The sequence below is a fragment of the Sorex fumeus genome, unplaced genomic scaffold (assembly GCF_029834395.1).
Source record: "Sorex fumeus unplaced genomic scaffold, SorFum_2.1 ptg000019l, whole genome shotgun sequence".
Classification (NCBI taxonomy): Eukaryota; Metazoa; Chordata; class Mammalia; order Eulipotyphla; family Soricidae; genus Sorex; species Sorex fumeus.
Window position 1 is genome coordinate 42111230 of NW_026606076.1, and position 19837 is coordinate 42131066.

At 53.8% G+C, this 19837-nt stretch overlaps 1 protein-coding gene across 1 annotated transcript; it reads right to left on the minus strand.

Annotated features, from left to right (window-relative positions):
- Positions 1–9038: 9038 nt before the first annotated feature.
- Positions 9039–12762, minus strand: GARIN3 (golgi associated RAB2B interactor family member 3). Its single transcript, XM_056113053.1, has 2 exons — positions 12103–12762; positions 9039–10223 (listed from the first exon to the last, which is right to left on the minus strand). Exons 1-2 carry the CDS (start codon positions 12760–12762, stop codon positions 9039–9041), a joined length of 1845 nt encoding a protein of 614 aa, XP_055969028.1.
- Between the last annotated feature and the right edge of the window lie 7075 nt (positions 12763–19837).

The window sequence follows — 19837 nt, forward strand, 5'->3', positions numbered from 1 at the left end:
GGTCTCTCAGGGGTCATGTGACACAGCAGTCAGACCTGGGCCGCACACACATGCAGATGTATACCCACCTGTTGAGCCGGTACACAGCTTGGGTGATTGGCTGGTTTTTGACAATGCCAGAAATTAAACCCAGGACCTGCAAGGCAAGTCTCTTTACTGCTGAGTCACATCCACAGCGCATCAACCAGTTCTGTTCTGTTCTTTCTTTCTTTCTTTCTTTCTTTCTTTCTTTCTTTTTCTTTCTTTCTTTCTTTCTTCTTTCTTTTTCTTTTTTATTTCTTCCTTCTCCTTTTTCTTTTCTCCTCCTCCTCCTTCCTTCTCCTCCTCCTCTTCCACTTCTTCCTTCTCCTTTCATCTTCTCTTTCCCTGCCTCCCCTTCTTTTCCTCTTCTTTCTTTCTTTCTTTCTTTCTTTCTTCTTTCTTTTTCTTTTTTATTTCTTCCTTCTCCTTTTTCTTTTCTCCTCCTCCTCCTTCCTTCTCCTCCTCCTCTTCCACTTCTTCCTTCTCCTTTCATCTTCTTTCCCTGCCTCCCCTTCTTTTCCTCTTCTTTCTTCTTTCTTTCTTTCTTTCTTTCTTTCTTTCTTTCTTTTTCTTTCTTTTTCTTTCCTTCCATCCTTTCCTTCCTTCTTTCTTCCTTCCATTCGTTCTTTGTTTTTTTTTCCTTTCTTTTCCTCCCTTTCTCTTTTTTTTTGGGTGGGGGGCTACATCCAACAGTGCTCAGAGCCTAGTCCTGGCTCTGTTTTCAAGGATCACTCCTGGCAAGGCCTGGGGACCCTATGGGGCTCCGGGAATTGAACCCAGATCAGCCATGTGCTAGGCAAATGCCTTACCCACTGCATTATCTTTCCAGCCCCCATGACTCTTCTTCAAAATCAGACTTCAAGGTTTCTTTGGAAGGTTATTTTTCTAGTAAGTTGCAGATTAAACCTGTTCTGAGAAAGGCTCTCAACTTTACCTGTCTATATATTGGGCCACACCCAGCAGTGCTCAGGGGCTCTTCCCTGCCTTTTTGCTCAGGAAAGCCCCCCCTCCCCACGGTGCCAGGTCAGCAGGATGCAAAAGCATGTACCTCAACCCCTGTACTATCTCTCTCCATCCCAATAAACGCACTGTCCCTTGTCCTTACTTGTCCCTTGTCACTCCACCCACTGCCCTGTTTCAAGTCCTAATCACCATCTCGCTGTTGTCTCGGGTAAGGACCACCCTTTGTCACTCACCACAAGTGCCACACCCCCGACCTGAGCTGCAGGGACCCCTTTCCAGCCTTGCCTGCTTATGCCCTTCCTGCCACAGTAGACGGCAGCATTGCCCTGCAATTTGGAAACCACCTACCCCCCAAACCCCCCCAAGCAGACATTTCTCCATCTCTCAGAAAGACATAGCGTGTCCTAGTGAGGGACACTGCCACTTAAATCCTCCCAAAAGATCTCTGTCACTATCACTGTCCTCCCACTGTTCATAGATTTGCTCGAGTGGGCCCAGTAACGTCTCCATGGTGAGACTTGTTACTCTGTTTGGCATATCGAATACGTCACGGGTAGCTCACCAGGCTTTGCTGTGCGGGCGAGATACTCTTGGTAGCTTGCCGGGCTCTCCGAGAAGGGCGGAAGAATCGAACTCTGGTTAGCCATGTCAGCTGCGTGCAAGGCAAACGCCCTACCTGCTGTGTTATTGCTCCAGCCCTCCCAAAAGATAAGTCAACCCTTTTGAATTATTTTCAGTTTGTGTTGGTGGGGGGGCCTTGCCCGGTGATGCTCAGGGGTTACTTCTGGCTCAACACACTCAGGAATCACTCCTGGTGGTGCTCAGGGGACCCAGGCCGGCCACATGTAAAGCAAGCGCCCTCCCCCACAATCTTCTTTCTCTGGCGGCTGCATTATGTGTTGTCGCTGTTACTGGGGTTAAGTCTACATTAACATGACGGTGAGGGCTGGAGCGATAGCACAGCGAGTAGGGAGTTTGCCTTGCACACGGCCGACCCGGGTTTGATTCCCAGCATCCCATAGGGTCCCCTGAGCACCGCCAGGAGTAATTCCTCAGTGCATGAGCCAGGAGTAACCCCCGAGCATCTCTGGGTGTGACCCAAAAAGAAAAAAAATCACATGACTGTGCAATTTCATCAAAGAAACAGGAGTAGGGGCTGAGCTGGAGAGAATAAAGTAGGTAGGGCCTTGCACGTGGCTGACCCAAGTTCGATTCCCAGTACCCCAAAGGAACACACCCCCTCCCCCTGTCCGCCACTGCCTGAGTCCACCAGGAGTGATCTCTGAGTAAAGAGCCTGGAGGAAGCCCTGAGCATTGCTGAGTGTGACCCAAAACAAAAGTGCAGACTCAGTCCATTGTTATTGTATGGCCAGACACCTTCCCCGACCTCCCAGTCCCACCTGGCCTGGCCCGGGCCCACTCCTTGTCTTCCCATTGTACTCATCCCCCACCCCTTACAACTCACCACTGTCCCCTCCATCCAAGGCGCCCCTTCCTTCTTCTCTAGGTCATGGCAAACCCTTCTTCTTTTTTTTTAATGTAGGAGAACTGCTATTTATTCAGTCATTGATTAAGCTGATTGAATTGGGCATGAAGTCCACATTACTTTTTTTTTTTAATTTAATTGGATATCCATGAGAGACTGGAGCAATAGCACAGCAGGTCGGGAGTTTTCCTTGCATCTGGCCGACCAGGGTTCAATCCCCAGCATCCCATAGGGTCCCCTGAGCACCGCCAGGAGTGATTCCTGAGTGCATGAGCCAGGATAACCCCTGTGCTTCGTCGGGTGTGACCCAAAAAGAAAAATTGGATATCCAGGAGATAGACCATTACAAAGCTGTTCAGATTGGGTTTCAGTCATACAATGACCCAGCACCCATCCCTCCACCAGTGCACATCTCCCACCACCAATATCCCCCATTTCCCTACCACCCCCATTTCCCCAGCCCCCCCCACCCCCTACCCCCAGCCTCCCTATAAGGGAGGCACTCTCCTTGCTCTCTCTCTCTCTCTCTCTCCTTTTCCTTTTATGCATGATGGCAAACCCATTTTGCGGGGTGGTGATGGTTTGGGTTAGAGACAGTGGTGCTCAGTGCTTACTCCTGACGGGGCATAAAGGGATGGATAGTATTTATTTATTTGCTTTTGGAGTCACACCCGGTGATGCACAGGGGTTACTCCTGGCTCTGCACTCAGGAATTACTCCTGGCGGTGCTCGAGGGACCCTATGGGATGCTGGAGATTGAACCCGGGTCGGCCAGATGCAAGGCAAACACCTACCGGCTGTACTATAACTCCAGTCCTGGGAATGGATAGTATAATGGGGAGGGTACAAAGCAAGCACTCCATCCACTGGACCCCCCCCCCCCCATAGTTTAGCCCTGCGTGATCCTGTTCTGCTGTCGGCTGGCCGTTCCATTCTCACCTTCTGGATGATGCATGTGCCCCTGGACACAACCCCAGCCACTGGCTCATTGCCTTGTCCATGATTGCTCCTGTATCTTCTCGTCCAAGAAGACGGACTTCTCCTTGGGGTCCACTGGCCTGATGCCCTCACCAGCACCCCCAGCTGTGTGGCACACGTACACCAGGGGCAGCCCTGGGTCAAGCTACAAGCCCAGAAGGTGCCTGGCACCCCACTGGGCTTGGCGCTTCTGTGTCCACTGGGGGTCCACTCCAATGCGGGTCTGCCCGGCGATGCCCCCCCATGCTGCATAGAATGGGCTCCTGGGAAAGCAGCCCCTTGGGGTGCAGGCTGGGGGGCGCAGCCAAGAAGGATAAAGCAGCAGATTATTATTTATTATTATTATTTATTATTATTATTTATTATTATTATTTATTATTATTATTTATTATTATTATTGGGCTGGAGTGATAGCATAGCAGGTAGGGCGTTTGCCTTGCATGCAGCCGACCTGGCCGACCCGAGTTCGATTCCTCTGCCCCTCTCGGAGAGCCCGGCAAGCTACCGAGAGTATCTCACCTGCACGGCAAAGCCTGGCAAGCTACCCGTGACATACTCGATATGCCAAACACAGTAACAAAAAGTCTCACAATGGAGACGTTACTGGGCCCGCTCGAGCAAATCAATGAACGAGAGGCTAGTGCTAGTTGTTATTATTATTATTATTATTATTATTCTGGGCTGCCGTGGCCAGAATAACGAATGCAGCATCGGGGTAAGTGAATAAGAGGGTGCAGAGTCCCAGGATTTGGGGAGAGTTCTGCTCTTCCACAGGACCTTTTGGTTTTTTTTTTTTGGGGGGGGGGTTGTCATACCCGGCGATGCTCAGGGGTTATTCCTGGTTCTGCACTCAGGAATTACTCCTGGTGGTGCTCAGGGTCCAGATCATATGGGATGGTGGGGATCGAACCCAAGTCAGCCACATGCAAGACAAACGCCCTACCCTCTGTGCTATCACTCCGGCCCCCACAGGACCTTTTGGATCACTAAAGATGGGGCGCTCACTCTCCGTCTCCTGAGCTCCCCCATCCCAGAACACGGGGCCTACAAGCTTGGTTTTAACCTCCCCACGAACCATGGGAGGGGGTGGGGGGTTTCTAACTCTGGACCCCCCTGGAATGCTTCCCCCAAAGGTCACTGCTCCTCTCCTTCCTCCCCTCCCCACCCTGACCCCACACATACATATTCTCTAGAGAAGAAAAGTCTCCACTTTCTCCCAACAACCCCACTTTTCGATGTGTTCTTTTTTGGGGGGGAGCTCACCCAGTGGTGCTCAAGCTCTGGGATCACTAGAGGGACTCAGGGGACCCTCTAGGGGTGCCTAGAAGTGAACCCGGGTCGGCTGTGTACAAGGACACTCCCTCCTGGCTGTCCTATCGCTCCAGGCCCCGGAAACCCCACCTCTATCTTAGGGCAATAAGGTTGATATGAAGGAGGGACCGGAGCAATTGTCCAGCGGGGAGGCACCTGCCTTGCACACGGCTGACCTGGGTTCGATCCCCGGCATCCCATAGGGTCCCACAAGCACTGCCAGGAGTAATTCCTGAGTACAGAGCCAGGAGTCACCCCTGAGCACTGCTGGGTGTGACCCCCCCCAAAAAAAAAGGTTGATATGGAGGAGAGATAAGTAAAGAATTACAATACTGCGCTCTCTCTCTCTCTCTCTCTCTCTCTCTCTCTCTCTCTCTCTCTCTCTCTCTCTCTCTCTCTCCTGGAACGTTAGTCCAGTGGGGAGAGCATTTGCCTTGCACACGGCTGACCAGGGTTCAATCCCTGGCATCCCATAAACAACAAAACAAAAAAACCACAGCTCTCAGAAGGAAGCCCTGAGCATCACTGGGGTGATGCATAAAACAAAACAAACAACGAAACAAACCACTGCCCTCATTTCTGTGCAGCCAGCCCCTAGCATCTGCTGAGTGTATATCTGCTGATCATGGCATAATTTTCACACATAAGCAATGCAGACGCCACTTACTTAAAATTGAGCAGAGCCAGAATGATAGTTGGGCACTTGCTTTTTCTTCCCATGGGGTCCCCTGAGCCCCTCCAGGAGTGATTTTTGAGCACAGAACCAGGAGTCATCCCTGAGCACTGCCAGGTGTGACCCCAAAACGAAGCAAAACAAAATAAATATAATTGAGCAGAACTTTTTTTTTATTCCCTTTTACAATTTTTTTCTGGGGGCCACTCTTGATAATGCTCTGGGGTTATTCCCAGCTCTGCATTCAGAAATTACTCCTGGAAGTGCTCAGGGGACCCAGGAGGACCCAGGGGTTGGATACCAGGAATCCAACCTGAGTTGGCCACATGCAAGGCAAGCACCCTACTCATTGTACTACTTCCCCCCCAATTTTTATTTTATTTTTTGCTTTTTGGGTCACACCCGGCAATGCACAGGGGTTACTCCTGGCTCATGCACTCAGGTATCACTCCTGGCAGTGCTCAGGGGACCCTATGGGATGCTGGGGATCGAACCCGGGTTGGCCGCATGCAAGGCAAACGCCCTACCCACTATGCTATCACTCCAGCCCTCCCCCCAAATTTTTAAAATAATCAATACAGGGATAGTACAGGGATTAGTTAAGGTGCTTGCATGCTTTGCTTGAGGCAGACTCCTGTTCAATTAACAGCTCCCCAGAGGGTCCCTCCAAGCACCACCAGGAGTGATCCCTGAGCACTGAAGCCAGAGAGAGCCCTGCGCACAGTCAGTGGTCTAAATACAAACGCAACATTTATAATCCCAAATGTATTGTTGTTTTTCCCTTTATATTTTATTGTGCTCAGGGTTTACTCCTGACTCTGTGCTTCAGAATCACTGAGCACAATATTCCAGGATTTCGATGTCCCAGATAAATCTGTCCCACAAAGCTCTCCAGGTATCCTGGGGTGGGTTTGCCAGGGAGTAGCCCATGAGGGTAAAACTGGGAAGCATAACTCTGGGGTGGACCAGGGTCCATTACTGGGCTCTGCGTGAACCCAGTTATAGGCCACTCACAGTGCAGGCCTAGAGGACAGCATAGAAGGCGCCTGGGTCATGGACTTGTACCCCCACACACACTCACACACACACTCATACACCCACATACCCACAAACACACACATACACACACTCACAAACACATACACTCTCACAGTACGCCCACAAACACATACTCATACTCACAAACACATACACACATACTCACTCACCGACATAGACACACACATATACACACTCACACATACTCACAAACACATACACACATACACTCATAAACATACACACACTCAAAAAATACACTCACAAACACATACACACATATTCACTCACAGATATATACACACACAAACACATACACACACACTCACAAACACATACTCACAAATGCACACACTCACATATACTCACACTCACAAACACACACATACTCACAAACACATACACACTCACAAACACATACACACACTCACACGTACACTCACAGACACATACACACATACCCTCACCAACATACTTACAAACACATATATACACACTCACACACATTCACACACACCACACACCTAGTTTCGAAACTTTATGCATTTATTTTTGGCTTAGGGGCTGTACCCAGCAGTACTCAGGGCTTACTCCTGGTTCTGTGCCCAGGGATCACCCTGGCGGGGTTCAGGGGACCATCTGGGGTTTTTCACATGCACAGCAAGCTCCCTGCCCACTGTACTATCGCTCCAGCCCCTATACACACACACCTTTTAATACACAAGCAGCCATAGACAATGTAGAAATAAACGCAACAGAATTAACACTCTGGATGCCAGTTCCTGGTTAAAATCACCAACTTCAGGGGCCTGAGAGATAGTACAGTGTTTTTTTAGGGGTGTATTTATTGGGGGTCCCACCCGGTGATGCACAGGGGTTACTCCTGGCTCTGCACCCAGGAATTACTCCTGGCGATGCTCAGGGAATTGAACCCGGGTCAGCTGCATGCAAGGCAAACGCTCTACACGCTGTGCTATCACTCCAGCTTTAAGATAGTATATCGAGGAGGGTGCTGGTCTTGCATGCAGCCGACCTGGGTTCAGTTCCCGGCATCCCATGGTTCTCCGAGCACTGTCAGGAGTGATCCTTGAGCACAGAGCCAGGATTAACCCGAGCATCACCTGTCTTCCTCCTCAGCTCTCCCTGTAGCCTGTCTCCCCCAAATCCCAACTTCACAACCGGTTCTTTTCCTTTTACCAGGTGAGGCTTGGGGATGATACTCAGAGTAGTGTTCCCAGGATCACCACCCCCAGGAGTGCTTGGCATCATGGGGGGAGGGGAGGCGGGACTTGTGCAATGCTGGGGATCAAACCCACAAGTTTTGCGCCCAGAGCCTGCGGTTCCCCATCCCAACCCTTTGACCCAGTTCCCCACACTTTTTTCTTATTAAACTAGTTTTTGGTTTGAGGCCACGCCCAGCATGTTCAAGACTTACTCCCGTCTCTGTGCTCTGGCATCACTCCCGGTGGAGCTCGGGGGATGCTATAGAGTGCTGGGAATCGAACCTGGGTTGGCCATATGCCAGGCAAGCAAGCGCCCTAGCTGCTGTACTACCAATCTACCCCTGTCCCCCAAACTTGACATATTTTTCTTTTTGGTTCACACCCAGCAATGCTCAGGGGTTACTCCTGGCTCTGCACTCAGGAATTACTCCCGGTGGTGCTTGGGGAATACTATGGGATGCTGGGGATTGAACCCAGGTCGGCTGCATGCAAGGCAAATGCCCTCCCCGCTGTGCTATCATTCCGGCCCAAACTTGACATATTCTTTGTCTACAAAAGCTGTTGTGCCCCTTCGTACCCTCCCAGACTTCCTTGGGTCTAGGGACTGAAAGATGATGATGAATGGGAGGATCTCCCGGGAAGAGAGCGGGGAATCCAAAGGGAAATGGAGACGATGGAGCCATAGTCTAGCAGAGAGGGTACTTGCCTTGCCTTGCACGCGGCTGACCTGGGTTCAATTCCCAGCATCTCGTAGGGCCCCCCGAGCCCCGCCAGGAGTAAGTAATTCCTGAGTGCATGAGCCAGGAGTAACTCCTGTGCATCACCAGGTGTGACCCAAAAAGCAAAAAAAAAAAAGGGGGGGAGGGGTGGGAGTGGAAGGTAGAGTCTTTGGGGAAGTCAAAGACAACCCCTGCTGGAGCAATAGTACAGTGGGTAGGGCGTTTGCTTTGCGCATGGTCAACCTGGGTTCGATTCCCGGCATCCCATAAGAGCCTCCAAGCACCACCAGGAGTAATTCCTGAGTGCAAAAGCCAGGAGTAAGCCCTGAGCATCACTGGGTGTGATGCAAAAAAAAAAAAAAAAAAAAAAAAGACAACCCCTGTGCATGGTGGGGGTGGGGGTGGGGGAGGGGGGTGGGGGGAGGAGCGGGCTGGGGCTCTGTTTACCTGGACGCTGGTGTTTCCAGGCCAGCAGCCTCAGGGGACCGGGGCACCAGCAGGGAAGGCGCCTGAGGCGGGCGTGGAGTGGTAGGTTCCCTTTATTAAAGACAGCTTAGGATGGATTCTCGAGGGACACATTCCCGGAGCCCCGTTTCTGCGGTCGCCTCCTGCCCCGGGGCTCGGGTCTAAGCGGATTTGGTTTCGATGATGATGGTCTCCCTGGTCTCGGAGGTCATGATGCTAGAGATGTCCACCCCCTCACCCTCGGCCGACTGCTCCAGCTTGGCCTCTATATTGTGCTTCTCCACCGTCTCGGTCATGATGTCCACGGCCCGGTCCGAGGTGGCCCGGAAGTTCTTGAAGAAAGAGCTGATCTTGCTGGGCTTCTTGCTCAGTGTGCTGGAGCTGGCCTCGGTGGACTGGCTGTTGCTCCCCTTCTGCGAGGACCCCGATTCCTTGACGGAGCCCCGGTGGTGACCCTTCCTGGAGCTCCCTCGCCTCCGACTGACCCCCTGCCCTCTGTCCTTGCCTTCTCGCCGGCTGCCCCGGGTGGACGCGGAGCGATGGGAGGACGACCTGTGGGACACCCGGCGGGACGACGAGGTCTTGTGCTTGGCTTTGTCCGAGCGCGAGCGGTGGTGACCCTCTCTGGACTTGGGCGGGTGGGGCCGGCTCTTTCTGGAGGGACTTCGCTCCTTCTTCTCCTTCTCCTTCTTCTCCCTCTTCTCCCTCTTCTCCCTCTTCTCCTTGGGGTCCTCCGTGCTGGACACGGGGGTCTTCTGGCTTCCATCCCGCTCGCTCATGTACCCTTCGCTCTGCAGAGTGGACACCAGGGGCGGCAAGGTGGTGTCAGGCGGGGAACTGGTGGTGATGGCAGCGGCAGGCACGGTGGCGTCTCCCTTGATGTGGGGCTCCTTGGCGGGGGTCCCCGCCTTGCCCTTGTTCCGCGAGGTCTTCCCTTGAGTCTGTTTGCTGGTTCTGGCGGCCACGGCCATGCTGGTGGTCTCGGTGGACATCGCCAGGGCCCCCGTGATGGACTGAAAGGCGTTCGGCTCGCCGGGGCCTGAGGAGGACAGGCCGGCCGCCGCCAGGTTGTTCTGGCCCGCCTTGCTGCTAGTAGCCAGGGACATGCCCCCACCGCCGCCGCTGGTGCTCCCCACGAAGGCCAGGCTCCCGGGCAAGGAGGTCTCCGTGTTGGGAGTGGGGCTGGAGACAGACGCCGAGGGTGGGCCGCCCGCCGCCGCTGCCGCCACCGTGGTGGGCTGGATGCCCTCGCCCCCTGCGAAGCCCGATGAGGAGAGGCCGCGGACATCCCGGGTTCTGTGATGTTTCAGCTCGTGCTGGTCACCTTCTCCTTGCAGATCCGAGACCTGGGCAAGAGGGGATGGTGCGGGGTAGGGGGGAGGGCGCTGAGTCACGGCGGGGCGTGCTGGGGTAGGTCTGGGGCAGGGGGGACAGTGCAGGGGCAGGTGGACTGTCCCTCTGTTCTCCCTCCCGCCTTCTCCACTGTCCCCCGAAGCATCTGTGATCAGGAGAAACTTGGAGGGGTTCCAAGTCCCCAAGGGGTGTGTGTGTGTGTGTGTGTGTGTGTGTGTGTGTGTTCCACACCTGGTGGTCCTCAGGGCTTACTCCTGGCTCTATCAGGCCCTGGCAATGCTCCAGGGACCTTATGGGGCCCCAAGGATTGAACCCAGGTCAAGAATATGCAAGGCAAGTGCCCTCCCAATTGTTCTATTTCTCTGACGCAATCCCTGATCCAATCTCATAGGCCTGCCTGGTACCAGAAAAATCACCCAGAAACGGTCCCCACATAGTCGAGTCTGCATTTGATGTAGCATGCTTAGATTTCTCTTTTTTGGGGGGTGGGGGGGAGTAGGGTTGCATATCTAGTAGAATTCAGGGGCTATTCCCAGCTCTGTGCTCAGAAGCGGCCCCATCGGTACTCAGGATTCTAACCAGGGCTGGGAAGATGCAAGGCAAGTGCCTTCACCCCTTGGCCATCTCTGCATCCCGGCTTTCTCAGAGACCCAGTTCCAACAAGCAGGTCAGCAACAGGGCGCAGAAACCCGGGCCGTGGCGGGGGGAGAAACCAGGCGGGTATGTTCGCCCTTGAGTTGCTTGTGGGACAATGGCCACAGTCCCCAGGGAGAAGACTGCGTGGGGGACAGTCCTAGACTGGGAGACCAATGCCTGGAGGCCAGCTGGGGAAGCCCAGACCCCCACCCCTCCACTGATTCTGCACTACACTGTGGCACTGTCCTCCCGTTGTTCATCGATTTGCTCGAGCGGGCCCAGTAACATCTCCATTGTGAGAGCTGTTGTTACTGTGTTTGGCATATCGAATTCACCACAGGGAGCTTGTCAGGCTTTGCCATGCAGGCGAGATACTCTCGGTAGCTTGCCGGGCTCTCCGAGAGGGGCGGAGGAATCGAACCCAGGTCAGCTGGGTTGACCACGTGCAAGGCAAATGCCCTACCCGCTGTCAACTCTTTTTTTTTAAGTTTGTTTATTTGGGGTGGGGGGGAGAGAGGAAGGAAGTACAGCAGGTGGGACTCAGGGCTAACTCCTGGCTCTGCACTCAGGGTGAGCTTGGGGGACCCTAGGGGATGCTGGGGATCGAACCCAGGTCAGACACGTGCAAGGCAAACACCCTCCCCTTGTGCTATGACTCCAGCCCCTCTGCGTCAATCTTCTCTCCAACTTTCTTTCCATCCTGTAAATCCCCCCTCAGCCTACAGCTGGCCCCTAGTTTTTACACCGATGCCTCACAGCCCCTAGCTTCATACTGAGACCCCAGTATGGGTACAATTTTCACCTGGAATCTATTGGGGGGTCCCAGAAAGGGGTGACATGGGGGCCCCCGATTACAAAATCCTAGTCTAGAGAGCAGACTCTGTGTGTGGGGGGGGGGGTGTGAGTGAGTGTGTGTGTGTGTGTGTGTGTGTGTGTGTGTGTGTGTGTGTGTAGCACCAGAGAGAGACGGAACAGGAACAGGAAAGCAGGCTCTTTTCTGCGAGTGCCACCAACCTAGGTTCGATCCCCAAGCATCGCAATCGGGTCCCCCAGGCCAACCCTGCCAGGGTCAGCCCCGAGCGGCCAGTACTGGGGACCTCCCTGAGTGGGGGGTCTGGCCCACCTGACCTCAAGCCATTCCCCACAGCCCCCCTCTCGTCTCCCCTGCTCCCCACCACGGCCAACCCTCCCACCCCTCCACCCCCCACCCCCGAAACCATCCCAACGGCCGCACACCAGCAGGGACTTGTCCTCCTCCGTGGTCGTGTCCGCCGTCTGCAGGGTCGGGGTGCTGCTGCAGCTCTCCATGGGGGGTCGGAGCAGGTAGACGAGCTTCTCCCAGTAGCAGAAGAGGTCCTCGCGGGCGTCCGAGGACGGGCAGAGCTGCAGGTAGAAGGTGCGACCCGTGGCCAGCTTGAGGCGCAGCTGCTGCTTCTGGCGGTCATGGATGGAGATCTTGACGAACTTCAGCGGCAGCAGCCGGGTGAGCTCCAGGGTCTTGACGGACTTGCGGCCCCTCCCCTTGGCGGGCCGGGGCGGGTGGGCTCGGGGCAGGTGGTCGTCGCACATCTTGGCGGGCCGGGCCAGCAGCATGACGTCGGGCAGCGGGAGGATGGGGCTGGTGGAGGCGATGCCCACGGTGACCATGCGCACGCGGTTGTGCACGTCGATCACCTCCCCTTTCTTGCTGATCTGGATGAAGTCGCTCTCGAACATGGGCGCGTACTTGAAGATGTCGTACTCCCCGCCTCGGTACAGCTGCCGCTGCAGGTCGCCCATGGAGGTGTTGAAGACGCCCATGGACCGGTAGTTGTGGGCCGTGTAGTAAGGCAGGAGGCACTCGCTGCTGCTGCTCATGGCTCCGCGGGCTGCGAGCGGGTCAGCTCCGCCGGCCATGAATCGCGTCCCCGGAGAGAGAGAGAAGGGGCAGAGGCAGCTGCCCACCCCTCCGCAGGGCTCTGTCTAAGGCCCCCTCCCCGCCAGGCCCTCCCCTTTATCCTGCACGGCCCTTTGTGACCTGTCGTGCCCAGCACACACACCCCTTTGTGGCCAGCCTGGGGGCTGTCCCTCCTCCCCCCCACCCCACCTCTTCAACCACCACCCTGCGCTCAAGCTTCCAGAAGTCCCCGTGAATCTGTCTGCAGGGGCTCGGAGGCCACTCCTGGTCACCCAAGGCTGAGCGTGAGGACAAAACTGATGCTGTGACAGGCCGCAGCTAACATTAAGTTTTTCTTTTTCTTTTTGGGTCACACCCGGTGATGCTCAAGGGTTACTCCTGGCGGTGCTCGGGGGACCATATGGGATGCTGGGAATCGAACCTGTGTTGGCCATGTTGGCTGCGTGCAAGGCAAACGCCCTCCCCATTGTGCTATCGCTCCAGCCCCATGTTTTTTTTTCTTTAATATTTTTAATTTTGGGGGGTCACACCCGGTGAGGCACAGGGGTTACTCCTAACTTTGCACTCAGGAATTACTCTTAGCAGTGCTTGGGGGACCTTATGGGATGCTGGGAATCAAAGCAGGGTCGGCCACGTGCAAGGCAAACGCCCTCCCCGCTGTGCTATTGCTGAGCCCACTAACATTACGGTGTTTTTGTTTTTTTTTTTCTTCACTTTTTGGGTCACACCCAGCTATTCTCAGGGGTTACTCCTGGCTCTGCACTCGGGAATTACTCTTGGCAGTGCTCAGGGGACCCTATGGGATGCTGGGAATCGAACCCGGGTCGCCCACATGCAAGGCAAATGCCCTCCCCACTGTGCTATCGCTCCAGCCCCCTTACATTAAGTTTTGATGCGGCTTAAGTTTTTGTTTCCCAGAAACTGAACTTGCAATTTCTGGTAAACTTCCAGTTGAGTCACCTGCCCCAAGAACTGCTAGCTCCTCTGACTGGTCATGAGGGGTCACTATGTGCATTTTTTTTGGAACCACAAACTGACTGTTATCAAATGTTGACAAATCGCTGACCACGGTTGGCTTCATCACTGTTATCCGAGTACTCGCTCAACCTTGAACCCTAGATAAGCTGCTCATGACTTGGAGTCGGAGTCCTTGTCAAGACTCCACTGCGTTGGGTGAGACTTAGACCCTAGCTCGAGCTAGCATTAAAGTTCCTTTGCTTTTGCATTATAGTGTGTGTGGACGTGATCTCTCCACAACTGGGGATGTGAAATTCGGGCCCACCACGAGGAAAATAATTCTGCTCTGGGCTGAATCCAGCTTGGCGGGGAGGGGCGGGGGCATGTTTACCTGCAGGAATGAACTGAGACCCTCCAATGCTGGAGCCGGGCATGCAACCCAGGGTTGCCCCTGAAGGGTGGTGGGGAGTCCTGGGGGGTTGGGGGAAGTCTTCGGGGGAGGGGTGGGGGCCAACCAGACCCTCAATCCAGCGTGTATCTCAGGATGGGGATGGAGATCCTGTTTTTTGGGGGGTTTTTTGTTTGTTTTTTGGGTTACACCCGATGATGCTCAGGGGTTACTCCTGGTTCTGCACTGAGGAATTACTCCTGGCGGTACTTGGGGGACCCTACAGATGCTGGGAATTGAAACCGGGTCGGCTGTGTGCAAGGCAAACGCCCTACCTGCTATATTACTGCTCTAGCCCTGGGGACCCCGTTTTTTGTTTTTTTTTTAATTTTTTTTTTAAATTTATTTATTTATTGAATCACTGTGGGAAAAGTTACAGAGCTTTCGGGTTTAGGTCTCAGTCATGTAGATACCGAACACATTTCCCTTTACCAATACTCATTTTTAACCCCGAACCCCAATAGACCCCCACCTCCCACCCCTCCCAATTCTTGTGAGGCAGATGAGTTCTAGTTAATACTCTATCTACTTTGACTAGATAGATTATTTCGATAGAAGATGCACAATTATTGTTTAGAGTTTACGACCCACCCCCCACAATCAGACATGCTGAAACAGCGTTGTGAAATGATTTGCTTTCTACAACTTGGTTTAAGAATAAAATGATGTCGCGCGGTTTTGAATTTCTGCTATTTTACTAATTGACCCTGGAAGAATTTCTATTAAAAGTTAGCTAGTTAAGAGATTGGTTTCTGTGCCCTGGAGTCGTGGCCGTGCCGGAGAGCCGCTCGTGGGGGGCAGCTGGTGACCTCGGTGGGGCGTGGGGGACGGCCCACAAAGCCCCCCTTCCCATGAGGTCCCCGCCGCTCCCCCGAGCCCGGCTCAAACCTGCTTTCCACAAGGCTCCCGTGCGGCCGCCTTCTTTCTTTCCCTGGGGACCCCGTTTTGAGGGAAGTTCTGTTTTGTGTTCCAGACCTGGCATGCCTGGGAAGAATTGGGAAAGCCTGGAACTCTGAAGGAGAAGGTTACTTCTCTCCCGGGGCTGGGAACGCCAATTCTCCCATTTCTATCTTCACCTCCCCCTGGTGCAAAGGCACATCCTTGGGGGGCTCATTCTGTAGTAACCAGTGACTACAGGGGTCAGCGGCGACAGGCGGGAGACACCGGGCTTCTCAGAAGGCGTGAATCACGGTGGGAGTCCCCCCCTTCCTGCCACGCATGACCCCGCGGAGTTTGCTCTGCTCTGAGGTTTACGTGATTCACGGCTAGGTGGAAGGTTTCTCTGAAAAGCTCTTTCAGAGAATGTTCTTCTGCTGGTTTCTTTTGTTGGTTTCTCCAGCTTCTTCTGGAACTGTTCTTCTGTTGGGTTTCTGTGTTTTTATTTTAAAGATAGCACACAGAACCGAATTCCCCCTCCCCTGCTTCGAAACTTTGAAGGATGTTTTCAACCACTTGAAACCTTTCAAACGATGTGGAGATCTCCAAGTAAATTTGTGGCCCCAAAATCTTTTTTGGGCCACACCCAGTGACGCTCAGGGGTTACGCCTGGCTCTATGCTCAGGAATCACTTCTGGTGAAGCTCAGGAGACCCTATGGGGTGCCAGGGATTGAACTTGGGCCAGCCACCATGCAAGGTAAGTGCCCTCCCCACTGGATGATCGCTCCAGACCCATCACAAAGTTTTTTTTTTTTTTTTTGGCTTTTTGGGTTATACCCAGTGATGCACAGGAGTTACTCCTGGCTTTGCACTCAGGATTTACCCCTGGTGGTGCTCAGGGGACCATATGAGATGCTGGGAATCGAACCCAGGTCAGCCATGTGCAAGGCAAATGCCCTACCCGCTGGACTATCCCTCCAGGCCCCATCACTAAGTTCTTTAGCTCCTTTGAGACTTCATCCCGTGGGACCTGGCTCTGTCTGTAGCATTTGGACAAATACACACTTGCTTGTGAGCACCAGAGTGCGTTGCACGGGGTTTAATCACACAATTACAACGATCAGAACTGGCCAGAGAGTGGAAATGGAAAGAGAAAGAATTTAGCTCTGAACAGCTAAAAGGATTTTTCTTTTTCTAAAGGCGTATCCAAAACAAACATCCAAAGCAGCTTATTTTATAACCTAGTTACACTGGTGATAATATTGAGGCTTTGTTTTGGCTTTGTTTCCTGGGCCACACCCAGCCAGGCTAGTGGTTACTCTTGTCCCAGTGCTCAATGGCTACTCCTCGGTCAGTGCTCAGGGGCTACTCCTGAGGCAATGCTCAGGGGCTATACCTGGTGGTGCTCCAGGAGCCACATGAGGTACCAAAATCAACCCTACCTAGGTCTCGCATATTCAAAGCATGTGCTTGGTCTGTTGAGTGATTTCTCTGGCCCGATGCCAATGTTTTATTTGGGGGGTTGGGTTTTTGGGAAGTGTATTTTGGCTTTTGGGGTCACACTTGGCAGTACTCAGGATGGGGGTTACTCCTGGCTCTGCACTCAGGAATTACTCTTGGTGGTACTCAGGGACCCGATAGGATGCTGGGGACCGAACATGGGTTGGCTGTGTGCAAGGCAAACTCCCTCACTGTTGGACTATAATTTTGGCCCCCAATGCTAATGGTTTGGATGGGCACCCTTACTGCTCCTTCAACCTCCACTAAAACAAACACCCAAGCCCTGCCACCCCGAGGACCTTCTCTTCCCACCAGCCCTTCACCTCCTCCTCCTTCCCTCTTCTCTCCCTTGGCATTCTTTTTTGTTTGGTTGGTTTGGTGGTTGTTGTGTGGGGGTCACACCCAGCGATGTTCAGGGGTTACTCCTGGCTCTGCACTCTGGAATCACTCCTGGTGGTGCTCAGGGGACCCTATGGGATGCCGGGGATTGAACCCAGGTCAGCCACATGCAAGGCAAACGCCCTCCCCACTGCACTATCGCTCCAGCCCCTACAGTTGGGTTCTGAGGAAAGACGAAATCCTGCTGCCTGCTCCCACCATGAGTGGAGACAGAGGACATGATTCCAAGTGGAGTGAGCTGGAGTGGGAAGAACAGGGAGTGATTTCTCTCCTACATGGGTTAGAGAGAAACACGGCACTGAGGGACTGGAGCGATAGCACAGCGGGGAGGGCCTTTGCCTTGCACGCGGCCGACCTGGGTTCGATTCCCGGCATCCTTTAGGCATCCCCTGAGCACCGCCAGGAGTAATTACTGAGTGCATAGCCAGGGGTAACCCCTGAGCATAGCTGGGTGTGACCCAAAAAGAAAAAAAACCAAAGATGAAAAGATAGCCTGTGGATTTGTCCATTTTGACAGTCATCTTAAAGAAAAATGCAGGGGCCGGAGTGATAGTACAGCAGCTAAGGCACTTTCCTTGCATGTGGCCAACCCAGGTTTGACGCCCATCACTTCACAGGGTTCCCTGAGCCCTGCCAGGAGTGATCCCTGTATGTAGAGCCGGGAGTCAGCTCTGAGCATCACCAGGTATAGCCCCCAAGGCAAGCAACAAAACAAACAAACCACAGCACAGGGCTGAAACCCAGGCACATGAGAGCAGCTCCCAAGAGTTGCCGCACAGAACTGATGAGCGTGGGGCCCAGCGGAAGGGGACCCAGAGACAGTGGTGGGGCGGAGCTAGGGGTGGGCTTGTTACATCGTGTGCCCCCCAAACTTTTCTATGAACATCCCCGTCCGGTGCAGTCAACTACACAGAGACTGGAGCCTGAACGATAAAGAGGCAAATAGTAATGAAGATGAGGGTCAGCACGTATCCAGGAGAAGGGGTGACAAACGGAAGCAGCCGGGAGGGAAACTGAGGCTGAACTACTTCCACGAAATGCTGGTACATTTCAAAAAAGCACATAGCAGGATGCTGGAGCGCTAGTCCAGTGGGGAGGGCGCTTGCCTTGCATGCAGCCAACCTGGGTTCGATCCCCGGCATCCCATAGGGTCCCCCGAGCCCCCTGCCGGGAGTGATCCCTGAGCACTGCAGGCTGTGGCCCCCAAATCAAACAAAATAATTCAACTTCTGCTGCCCACCTGCGATTCTTCAGAAGCAAGGGAAGCAGATAGCTATAAATAGCTTCCTGTGGCCTGTCCCCCCACCTCCGGGAGGGCACACTGAGCTGGGCAGGATGTGCGGGTGGGGGAATATTTCCAAGGCAAGCGCATCCGCGTAAATCCCCAGGGCCTCAAATACCACCCTGGGGGGCCACTGGTGTGGCAGTGAAGTGCTGGGGGCTGGGCCGCAGCTATGCCCCAGGTGCTCGGGGCTGCGGGAGGCCCCTCAGATGGAACCGGGGTACCCCCAGTCCTGCGCATGCATAAGTTTGAAACACACAGGATGGGGCTGGAGAGACAGTGCAGTGGACAGGATGCTTTGATCCCTGGCAACCCACAGGGTCTCCGGAGCCCCGCCAAGAGCGACCTACTGTGTGCCGAGCCAGGAGTAAGTCCTGAGCATCGCCAGGTGTGCCCCCCGCCCCTGCAAAGAAAAAGAAGGGCCAGAAAGATAGTCTAGTGGGTAGGGCGCTTGCCTTGCACACAAAGACTAGGTTCCACCTGGCACAACATACAGTCCCCTGAGTACTGCCCGGAGTGATCTCTGAGCAGAGTCAGGAGTTGCCCCGACCCGCGGGACGAGTCAACGTGGATAACCGGGAGAGGGCGCGCGAGTGGGAAAAAAGAGAGAGAGAGAAGAATGGGAGCAAGTCAAGACTCGGATCAAGCTCCAAATTTATATCTCCCGAGCTAGCTTTTTATAACTGATTACATGAGGAAGTGGGCAAAATGGGGAATTCACAAAGCATGCAGATTTTCAATAAATCATGGTGTGAGCCCTGACGGTGGGCTCATGGCACTTATCCCGGGCATAGCTCAGAAACTTACACAATGTATTTTAACATTTTTCCAAGAAGAGATTAGTTCTTAAATCGCAGGTCAGGCTGTACTGACATTTTGGCTCCCGGCAAGGAGTACCCTGGGCACTGACAGGTATGGTCCCCCCAACACGCCCCCCCCCAAAAACAACAAAACTAAAAATCACAGATTTGGAGCCCAGAGAGATAATATGCAGGTAGGTTCCCTTGCCTTGCACGCAGTCGAACCCAGGTTCCATCCCTGGCATGATGAATAAGGTCCCAGAGCCCTGCCAGGGGTCACCTCTGATCATAAAGTTAGAAGCAAACCTGGAACACTGCCAGATGTGACCCCAAAGCAAAACAAAATAAATTACACCTGAGTCACTGCCAGGAAGTCACCAGCCAAGGGACCCTCCTCACCTCTTGGACCTTCATCCGCCTTCCTCTTGCTCTGTCCTGGTCCTGCTCTGGCCTGGGGGCCAGGGACCTCTCCCAGGGGTCAGGCTGGCCTGGCCGTATTGCTAAGCCACCACGGAGGCAAGCAGTCAGACATGCAAAGTTAAAACTACAGAGCCGTGATGGGAGAGGGACAGACGGACGTGGCACACGCAGAAGCAACAAGAATAAAATAATTAGCAGGGCTGGAGCGATAGCACAGCGGTAGGGCGTTTGCCTTGCACACGGCCGACCCGACCGACCCAGGTTCAATTCCGCCGCCCCCTCGGAGAGCCCGGCAAGCTACCGAGAGTATCCCGCCCGCACGGCAAAGCCTGGCAAGCTCCCCGTGACGTATTCGATATGCCAAACACAGTAACAACAAGTCTCACAATGG